Source organism: Mus caroli, chromosome 4 (genome assembly GCF_900094665.2).
Source record: "Mus caroli chromosome 4, CAROLI_EIJ_v1.1, whole genome shotgun sequence".
NCBI classification, from domain to species: Eukaryota; Metazoa; Chordata; class Mammalia; order Rodentia; family Muridae; genus Mus; species Mus caroli.
In genome coordinates, this window is record NC_034573.1 from 27239009 (window position 1) to 27249886 (window position 10878).

Consider the following 10878-nt stretch of genomic DNA (forward strand, 5'->3'; position numbering starts at 1 on the left):
GTGGGATGTGTGTTGCACTAGTGTGGAGGTGGGATGTGTGTTGCACTAGTGTGGAAGTGGGATGTGTGTTGCACTAGTTGGAGGTGGGGTGGTTGTGTGCTCTCCAGGTGGGCGAGGACCGCGTGCAGCCCTGGCTACCTCACAGCTTAGCTGCTGAGAGGGCTATAGAAGGACCAAGATGGGGGCCAGAGATACGCCTCAGGTTCCCTGCTTTATCATTTACTCACTACCCTGAAATTTAGGACCCACAAATTGGCAACCTTGTTCCCTCCCATCAGTTGAGCCTACTAGTAACCATCTGTAAATGAATAGCAGTTTTCTTCTTGCACTTTATTCCATGGTGACTTAGATTTTTCTTTCTTCATGTAGACAGAAGTGTTGTTTTCAAAATAGGAGTAATTATGTTTCAGGGGATTTCAGGTTGTCTAGCTGACTTGATAACTTACAGTTGCTTTGGACTTATCTTTTAAGCTGAATGGGGTCTTTGAGTAGTGATGCACAAAAACAAAAAAACACACACAAGCACATATTTTCCCCTCCCACTCGGGGAACAAAAAAAATCAGGGGCTTTTCAGAACACTTAGAAAAATACAAGACGCCCCTCTCCCTTTTCAGTTTTTCAGTTTTTTAAAACTCCTTCTTCCCCAGCACTCTTAAGACGTAGTGTTACTATCTAGGGTCCTAATAGATTTGTTTTCTCTGTCAGTTAAAGATTGAAAGGCAGGAGAAATCTCAAGCATTGCAGACAGAAGCAACAGTTGAAGGAAGGCACTCGCTGCAGGGAGGAAACACACACACAGTAGACAAAGAAAGGTTCCCTGTGAAGTTGACTGCAGATCAGAACTTGGAATAGTTCTGGTAATACAATTGTAACTCAGTTTTCTAGTCTGACCCTACCACATGAGAGTTAGTTCACATTCCTTTAATTTTAGTTACACATTAAAGATCTTATGTGGGCTCTGCGGTGGAAAGAAAGGAAACTTGGCTTTTCTGGAACATATCAGTACCACTGTTGTTACATACATAGTATGTGGAGAAAACCATCCCTACCCATGTACTGCTCTCAGGCTCAAGCAGCTGAACACAGGAGAGGGCCCAAGAAGACTCCAGCCTGCGTCAGCTGTAGTCTGAGAAGTCGTGAAGCAAACTGATTTAGGGGAGTTTTGAGTCCTTAAACTCTTCTTTGGTTTTTATAGCTCGCATTTGAGTCATTGGCTGTGATTGGTAACGCTCTAACCCTCCTAGAAGTGGGTCAGATTGCAGTGTGCAGGTAAGATTGCCTTTTACAAGGTTTTTTATTTTGTTTTGTTGTTTGTTTTGTTGTGGTTTTTACTTCATGTGTATGGATGTTTTGCCTTTGTGTATCTGTGTACCACATGCGTGCATTAGATCCCTGGAAATGGAACTGTAGATAATGTGAGCCACCAGTGGGTGCTAGGATCCAAGCCTGTGTTCTCTGGATGAGAGGCTCTTAGCTGCTGAAGCCGTCTCTCCACACCTTCATACTACCTTTGGTTTTTTTTTTTTTGTTTTGTTTTGTTTTTTAAAGATTTATTTATTTATTACATATAAGTACACTGTAGCTGTCTTCAGACACACCAGAAGAGGGAGTCAAATCTTGTTACAGATGGTTGTGAGCCACCATGTGGTTGCTGGGATTTGAACTAAGGACCTTTGGAAGAGCAGTCGGGTGCTCTTACCTGCTGAGCCATCTCACCAGCCCCTACCTTTGGTTTTTGTTTGATTGGTTGTTTCTTCAGACTGGGTTCCTCTGTGTGACCTTGGCTATCACAGAACTTGCTTTGTAGACCAGGCTGACCTCCAACTCAGAGATCTGCCTGCCTCTGCCTCCTGAGTGCCTAGGTTAAAGACATGGGTCACCACACCCACCCGAGCTCTAATGTTGCCTTCAAATCACAGTAGGGAAATACTGTTCCAACCTTGAACTGTTTTCATCACATGACTGAAGAAATCATGTTGTCTCATTTTTCTTTCCAAGCTTTGGCGAGTCAGTAAAGCTGTTGCACCCATTCCACGAGCAGTTTAATGATTCTTCAGGGACTCATATTCTACGGCTCTGCACATTCCAACAAAGGAAGACTAAGATTGCTCAGGTATCCTGATGAAGTCAAGATTTGTTTTGCACTGATTCTAAAGCTGATAGTAAGAGACATTAATCTTTAGAACCTCCTGGGTGCGTTCTAGAATTAGGACAGGCAGCATAACAAGACACAGTAGTAACTTCAGCCTAAATGTTACTAGGACAGTTTCCTTGGCATCCCTTTGACTCCTTTTTCTCAGTTCCTCAAAGATCATTGACTTAAGCACAGTTGAGCAGCTTGAAACATTTGAAAAGAAAAAGAAAAAGTTACTGCCTGGTATCCTAATGGTCAGGTGGGTTTGGGCCCAGTTGCTCATTAAGTCTAGAGACAAAGCTTTGGGTAGTAAAGCTAGAGATTTCTGAACAAGATGGAATGACAGCCTTTCCGTTCTTAGTTCTCGCTGTCTTACTCAACAGAATTATTAACTTGAAAGAAGGAAACTGTTTTGTTCATGGCTGTTCATATAATTATCTTGTCTTCCTTGAGAGTGTTCTGTAGAATACTGATAGAGCCACTAGCCAGTGACAGTCCTGTCTGTCCTTAAGCATGTCAGTGTTGAGTGGAAAATGCTGCACAGGAGGAAGACAGACCGTAGGTGGGCAGCCATAGGAATCTCTTGTCATTATGAAAGGGAGCTTAAGTAGTTGTATTCATTTGTGCTGGTTCTGTTTAGTTTCTAGAAACTGTAGCCAAAATGTTTGCAGCTGCCCAGAAGTTATCCCAGAACGTCAGTCCAGGTGAGCTTCTTGCAGTTTCTTTTATTTCTCTGTGCTATCTTTTGTTTTTAGTTTGTGAGTGAATGTATATGTGTTCACGAATGTGTGCAGATGCATGTCTGTGGAAGCCTGAGGTTGGCTTTGGAAGTCTTCCTTGGCTACTCTGTTTATTTGTTCATTTATTTTTTGAGAAAGAAAGGGTCTTTCACTGAACCAGGAACTCACAGCAAGGCTGGCCATCAAACCCCAGGTTTCTTCTGTCTCCCGCTCTCCAACACTAGGGATTACAGGCATGTGTTGTCACACTTAACTTTTATGTGGGTGCTGGCAATCCTAAGTCAGGTCTTCCTACTGCATAGGAAGCATTTTACCAAATGAGCCATCTTCTGAGTCCCTCTAACCCCCATCACCTTTAAAACATACTCTCTATAGGAAAAAACAGAAAGATGGAGTTCTGTCATTGAATTCTTTATTCATTATTTATTCTGAAATTCATGCTGAACTCATTTTTAGGGCTTATAATTGATAGTCACTAGTTACAAAATAGAACATATTTATATGCTAGATTAAGCTCAGAGTTGGATAGGAAGGAATAAGGTGTATGGAATTAAGGATAAAGTTCACGATCATTGTAGAACATAATCCAGAAATGAGCTCATGTCATTATGAGTGCTTTTGGGCCTGAAGTATGACAGTTATCTAGCCCTGATTCTGTCATGGAGAAGAGGGAAAGGGAAGGAAATTAGGGACATAGAATTGTTCCTGGATAGAAATGTCCAGAAGTGGGCTGGAGAGATGGCTCAGCAGTTTAGAACACTGACTGCTCTTCCAGAGGACCCGAGATCAATTCCCAGCAACCACAAGGTGGCTCACAACCATCTGTAATGGACTCTGACTCTTCTTCGGGAGTGTCTGAAGACAGCTAGAGTGTACTTACAGATAATAAGTAAATCTTTGAGAGAAAGAAAGTGAAAGTCAAGGAATGGGCTGGGGTTGTCAGTAAAGAGCTCGTGCCTTTCTGTGCTGAGCCTCCTATGGCCCACTTGCTTTGCCTTTAATGGAGTTGATCTAAACTTGACCTTCTGTCTGCTGTGCTGACCAATTGAGTGTCTTATCTCTCCTGTTTCTGTGCAAAGTGTGTCAGTTCCAGGGATCTGTCTTTAATGCCCACAGGTGGTATCTAATTGTTAACATGGGTTTCCCTTTCCCTTCCCTGGAATGCACGGCTTCTGCAGAGACTGCCCAGCTGCTCCTCATAGTTTCTGATGGGCGAGGCCTTTTCCTCGAAGGCAAAGACAGAGTCCTAGCAGCAGTCCAGGCTGCCCAGAATGCCAACATCTTCGTCATTTTTGTTGTGTTGGATAATCCCAATTCACGGGTGAGTGAGCAGGTACCACAAGCCACCATTCTGCAGAATAGGGGGTGCCTTGAACTTGTTCAGAAGTGTAGCTGCAACCCTGTCCTGGGATGCTGGTGCTCAGTGCCATTCCTTTCACAAAGCTCCACACAACTCTGCAAGGTGAAGACCATTCTTCCCAACACAGAATCGTGAGGAGGACCCTGAGATCCTTTAAATAGAGTCGGCCTGTAGCATACATCCTAGCAGCTGGCCGACTCAGGGTGTCAGGGAGCATATAGCTGCAGGTTGCACTGATCCTAACTGACTGGCAAGGCAAGTGGGGATTGCTCCATAGAAAGTAGAGACACGGATGCAAGGAAAACAGCATTTCTTACTTGTTCCTCTTCCTTGAACTTCTCGATGGCATAAAGAGCTGCCTTCTTCATAAACATTTTGGAAGTTTCTCTTATGTCAGCTTTTCTTGTCAACTAAAAAGGTCAAGAACTAGTTAGGAATCTGTTTAATTTTTCTTTTTCTTTCAAAATGTCTTTTGTTAACAGGATTCTATCTTGGACATTAAAGTACCAATATTTAAAGGACCAGGAGAGATGCCTGAAATCCGATCCTACATGGAAGAGTTTCCGTTTCCATTTTACATCATTCTTCGGGATGTGAATGCGCTTCCTGAGACCCTCAGTGATGCGCTCAGGCAGTGGTTTGAGCTGGTGACTGCATCTGACCACTCCTAGAGCAGAGCAGTCTAGTGAGGCTGTCTCACTGGAGCTCCCTTACACAGCCTGTTTGTGAACTCAGAGCTCTGATTCTACTTCATCTTGGACCTGATTTTTCTTTTTTACTGTATCCAACAGTTATAAAAACATTTTTATTGCACTATACATTTGTATTTACAACATAGAAGAGCTTAGCCCAAGCTCTTGGACTCCCTGCTGTACTGACTGGGCACAGACAGCTCACAAGTAGTACCAGGGCTCGTGATAGGACCAGGTAGAGATCACACTGCCCCTTCCTTAGAGCTCAGCCACTCGCTTTCCTCTGCTCAGTACCTTGAGGAATGAATCCAGGAACACGGGGCTGCACTCTGGTCCCTGCCTTAAGCTCTACATAGAGCCACTTGGTTGGACACATCTTACCCTGCTAAAAAGCAGGGTACTTGGATGGTGTGTTCTCATAAAGCAGCCAGCAAAGGTGGCCGCAGAGCTGCACAAACCTGAAGCAGCTTTTTGTGCCTCCCAGTGGCTGCCTCAGGAGACTATGCAATAATGGACAGGTGATTCTCCTCATTTCATTCTCGGGCTGCCATAGCCCCCGCTGTAATTTATTTCTTTAGCCATCCTTCCCCCGATACTAAGAGGAAAAATTATTCCTCATACTGCTTTCAAGCTACCCTAAGCCAGCGTCACTGTGGAAAGGAGCGAACGGATGCTGCGTCCACGAGAACTTGACAGCTCCATCCTCCCCTCACCCACACAGCACAGTAGTGTTAGGCTTGGTTCCCTTGGGGCTGGGGGCAGTTTTACTTGGCCAGAAAGCAGTGTTTGAATACTTGAAATCATGTGTTGTGTTCTGTTTAAATGTTGTTTGTAGACATTGTGCTGTACACCTGTCTCCATGTCTGTTTGCAGATGACACTGTGAAGTGTGCCACCCTTATATGGTGGTCATCAAAGACAAATTGCTTATTGTTTAACAAAGTCCTAAAGCATGTACTTAAAGTTATATTATTTTTTATTCCAAAATGCTATGCAGCTTATATTCTGAAAACTATTAAATAATTGTTGAGTTAATCTTTGATCATGGTTTATTTTGCTTTGGTTTGGTTTGGTTTTTTGAGATCTTTGATGATTCTTAATGGCGTATGAACACTATGACAGGATTGAAAGAGTGTGCTTCCGATTGATCCTGCCTGCTAATCAAACCATGCTAGCACAGACTTGGAGCTCAGTATTGTAAACGTTTATGCCTCGCTGGTCAGGTCTGTGATTCATGAGTTGCAGCACGTGGGCTCTGTAGCGAGGGGAACAGGGTAAGTTGGCAGAACCACGCGGGTGGTGTAAAGATTCTGTTCTGTGACAACGCTTCACTCAGGTCGCATTGACTACAGGTGCAGTCAGCATATGTAGCCGAGAAGTGTCTCCCAAATTCTGCACTTACAATGACTTCTTTGCCCATAGGGCAGCGCTCGGCCAGAATTCTTATGAACAGATGCCATTTCAACTCAGGTTGTCCCAGAAAGAGGGAATGGTGGGCTTGTTGCCCCCACTGCCTATCCGCAGCTACCCAGCCTGGCCAGATAGCTGAGCCCTTGTATTTAAGCACTATCTGCATCATAATCTTATTCAGATAACTTTCCCATCACCACAGCCTCAAAAAAAAGCCTGTGAAGGTGATAGTGTATATGTGCTTTATCTCGGTCCTTGAGAGGCAGAGACAGGTGGATCTCACATGTTCCTGGACTACATAATATCAAAAGAGGGTAAAACTGTACAGCAAGGTGTTCTTTGGTGTTCTCAAGTAGTCATAGGTCACATAGCAGCAAGACAGTGTCATTGTATAAGTACAGTGTGTGATGCTTAAACAACCACATGGCTACTCGGTATAATCTTAGGAGACCACGACCAAGTGTTGCCATCTATTAACTGACAGTGTCTGACTTGGGTAATGGGAGGTTTTGACACCATATATTTGAGTTAATATACTATGTTCAGATACACTAAATTTGAATGGTATATTCACATGCACCATTTCTTCTCAGCATGGCCTGCCTGTTTACTGTTGCATAACCTGACTTGGTGAGATTTCACCCACATGTCTCCTTTACAGCCCCATCAAAATCCTAACCAACTATCTAACATAACTGACATTTCATCTTCCCTTTTGTACTCTTTTCTTCCTCTTCTCTGAGCACTCCACCCCTCGGGGTCCGATCTCAACCCCCATCATCCCTATCACACAGTCTTGCTGAGAGCCTAAACCCAGTCAGCTCAGCTCAGCCCACCCATAAAATGGCACTGACTGTTCTTGCCACTCTCTTGCCCTGTGTTTATATTTTGCCTTTGTTTCTGCACCACTAAGCCAGGAGGTGCTTTTATTTCACCTTCTCAACAGAAAAACAATGCCTTCTGGATGTGATGTATACATATATACATAATATACATATATAACATGAATTATATGTGTGTGTGTGTCGTATGTTTGTTTTTTGTTCTTCGAGACAAGGTTTCTCTGTAGACCAGGCTGGCCTCAAACTCAGATATCCGCCTGCCTCTGCCTCCCGAGTGCTGGGATTAAAGGTGTGTGCACCCCTGCCCGGCCTCCTATGTTGTGTGTAATCCCCTGGAAAGCTGTCTCTGCAGATGGGATTTCTCCTGTCTATTTCAGACTCAAGTCGGCTCCCTGACTTGGGGGTTGGAGTGGGAAATTCTGGTTTTGTTGGAGACTCAGTTGTGTCATGTGTATTTTTCTGGAAGCTGTCTGGTGATGTTTGAGTGGAGAGGACACTTGATGTTTGGGACGAGTGTTAAGTATAACAGTGCATGGGACTCTGGCACTGGTTCGCCTGGATGGGCTTCACTAGGCTTCACCGAGGACACTGGCATTGATCCTTGCCACTCATCTTGTCATGACGTCATAGAAACACATCAAACAGCTTCTGGGGATATTCTGGCTGCTTCTTGCTGCTTCAGCAAACTTGTTTGTACTTCTGGATCGAGCTGCTGCTAATAATTCACGAGTGGACTGAACTGCTGACAACAAAGATTAGAATTGCCCCCCAAAACTGCTCCTAAACAGATCCACTTTCCCCTTGTCTTATTAACCATCTTCCTCCCCTACCTTTGGCCAGTGGTCTATAAGGGAGGCTGTTGTGTTTAAGAACCCTTATTAAAGTGGATTTTTTAAAATAGAAGCCTACAGGGGGTTGGAGGACAGGTTTTGCGCACATCATAAAACCAGCTAAAGTTAAAAGGGTACTTCTGCAATTGCAGGTGCTTTAGCTGAGTCCTTCCCTCCTTCCCTCTTGGGTCTTATTTACAAAATCATCCCCCATTCAAAGTCATTACTATCCCTGAAGTTTTTGCTGAAAGGTAAATTTTGAGGAGCTACAAGACTGGAGGGTGGGATGGGGTTTAAAAATCTGTAAAACTGGGCTGGAGAGATGGCTCAGCGGTTAAGAGCACTGACTGCTCTTCTGAAGGTCCTGAGTTCAAATCCCAGCAACCACATGGTGGCTCACAACCACCCATAATGAGATCTGATGCCCTTTTCTGGTATGTCTGAAGACAGCTACAGTGTACTTAACACATAATAAATAAATCTTTTTTTAAAAATCTGTAAAATTCTAGGCTGGAGAGATGGCTTAGTGGTTAAAGCACCAACTGCTCTTCCAAAGGTCCTGAGTTCAAATCCCAGCAGCTACATGGTGGCTCACAACCATCCGTAACGAGATCTGACATCCTCTTCTGGAGTGTCTAAAGACAGCTACAATGTTCTTACATATAAAAAAAAAAAAAAAAAAAAAAAAAAAAAAACTTGTAACAGGTTGACACCCTAAGTATATTTTTTATACAGATTTTTAGGGTTTCTCCAGGAGAATACTTTGGTGTGTAAGGCCCCCGAAACTGGGGAGACTTCTGCTCAAGTCCCGGGATGAGCTGGCCAGCACCCCAATAACTCGAGAAAACCACACCTGATGCAAAACCGCAGGAGGCTTTATTGTCACGAGGGGCAGGAGAGTTCGACCCTAGCTGTAACAGTAGGGAGTTTTTAAAGGAAAAAGGGAGGAATTGGGAGGAGTTTGGCTACAGCTCTTCCCTAATGGGTGTCCTTGGTAAAATTACAAGGCATGAGGAGTGGGAAGTGAGTTGTAGCTCTTCTTTGTGGAGTTTATCTCCCAGGCAAGCGCCTGGCTAGGTCTTTTTACAATTATCTCTGGTTGTAAGGTATAGAAACAAAAAGGCTTTTGCTGGCTATAGAGAACAAAGAGCTTCTTTCCAGCTGTATTTTTAGAGATCAGGGAAAACAAGCTTGGGGGAACGTTTAGGGGCTTTACCTTTCAGGGAGAAATGCTTTAAGCTGGGGTTTCACAGGTGGATCGGAATACTGTAAAGATCACACCACACAAGGGGGGAAGGGTGAAAGGCCACTTCTGAGAGGACCTTTTAAAGGGCACACTTGATGACATGGGTGCTGGCTCTAAGTCTGGGAAAGGGCAAGGAACCCAGTTTCTAGCATTCCTCTCATTTCTCATAAAAGCTGAGGAAATAAGAAGGAATGGCTGGTGAGGCAGAAATGGGGGCACTGTGCTCTTTAAGCTGCTTCTTGCTGTCTCTGGGCATCAACATCTTTGAGAGCCCAAGAAGCCTGGGATGCTGGCCATGTTCTATGAGTACAGGCTGTTTCACTTGGTATCCAGGCTCTCTTGCACCACCTAGGGCTATGCAGGCAGCAGTTGGAGCAGTCACTGAGGCTAGGGGGCTAGCCACTGTGAAATCTGTCTGGGATGCAGCTTGAGGGAACACCTGGAGCTAGCACTGCAGTCTGCAATTGACTTGAAATCTGCTGGAACAGATAAGACCAGGGAGGGAGGGTAAAGTTAAGGAGTTTAAGAGAAAGTTATCCGGCGAGTACATTTGATACTGAGGCCTGGTCGTTGGGGGAAGTCGCAAGATTACAGAGGAGAGAGATCACACTCCTAGGAATAGGTGAAATAGGTGCGGAAGCAAGCGGTTGATTGACAGTACCGATTTGGTCAGTGTGAGATGGATTCAAGCCAATTCCCTGTAGACAATATAACTTTTAGATAAGTTAGCATTACCATTTGTAATCTACACTGAAGTCCACTTTGTAGAGAAGGCAGTGGACTCATGCCTGGGGACCCAAAATGATTTTGGTAATAAACCATGAGCACCCTTCCCTATCCAGAAGACGGGGTGGGTGCAGTGAGAAGCGCTTTTAGGTCTATACTTAAAAAACAACCAAAGGGCCGGGCGTGGTGGCGCACGCCTTTAATCCCAGCACTCGGGACGCAGAGGCAGGCAGATTTCTGAGTTTGAGGCCAGCCTGGTCTACAAAGTGAGTTCCAGGACAGCCAGGGCTACACAGAGAAAACCTGTCTCGGAAAAAAAAAAAAAAAAAAACAACCAAAGGGAGTTTAAATTCTTTTCTTTTTGTTTGTTTGTTTTAATGGTGTTGCTTTTGGATTTTTAAAGCCAATTTTGTTACAGATTTTCTAGATTTTTTTAAAACTATATCTACCCAGTGAGCACCTTACAAATTTTGAGATAAATTTACAGCATAATCTTGAGATTTTTTTTTTTTTTTTTTGAGAACATAGCACAAAAATCATAGAAAGAAAAGCTTTCCAAGAGTGGAGTAGAGAAAGCGGAGAGCGGAGTAAATTCTGATGTAAGCCATCTGGGGGTCACTTGGAAAAGCTTTCCAAGAGTGGGGTAGAGAAAGCGGAGAGCGGAATAAATTCTGATGTAAGCCATCTGGGGATCACTTGGGCAGAAGTTAAGATTTGTCAGAATTTGGACATCAAGTTTGCCAAATTTTTGGACATTGATCTGTACTGAGCCCAGGCTATTGAAATAAATCTGAACCAGGCAGTGGTGGCACACGCCTTTAATCCCAGCACTCGGGAGGCAGAGGCAGGTGGATTTCTGAGTTTGAGGCCAGCCTGGTCTACAAAGTGAGTTCCAGGA

The 10878-nt window shown here is 44.1% G+C and overlaps 1 protein-coding gene across 2 annotated transcripts in view; it reads left to right on the forward strand.

The window, feature by feature from the left end:
- Positions 1 to 5961, forward strand: part of Mdn1 (midasin AAA ATPase 1) — a 121306-nt gene extending 115345 nt beyond the window's left edge. For both annotated transcript variants that reach the window (XM_029476051.1, XM_029476052.1), the window contains exons 98-102: positions 1197 to 1270; positions 2000 to 2114; positions 2776 to 2839; positions 4054 to 4196; positions 4718 to 5961. In XM_029476051.1, the coding sequence (XP_029331911.1) occupies positions 1197 to 1270; positions 2000 to 2114; positions 2776 to 2839; positions 4054 to 4196; positions 4718 to 4906 (585 nt within the window). In that variant the 3' untranslated portion in view covers positions 4907 to 5961. The remainder of the gene's footprint in view (positions 1 to 1196; positions 1271 to 1999; positions 2115 to 2775; positions 2840 to 4053; positions 4197 to 4717) is intronic.
- The last annotated feature ends 4917 nt before the right edge of the window (positions 5962 to 10878 follow it).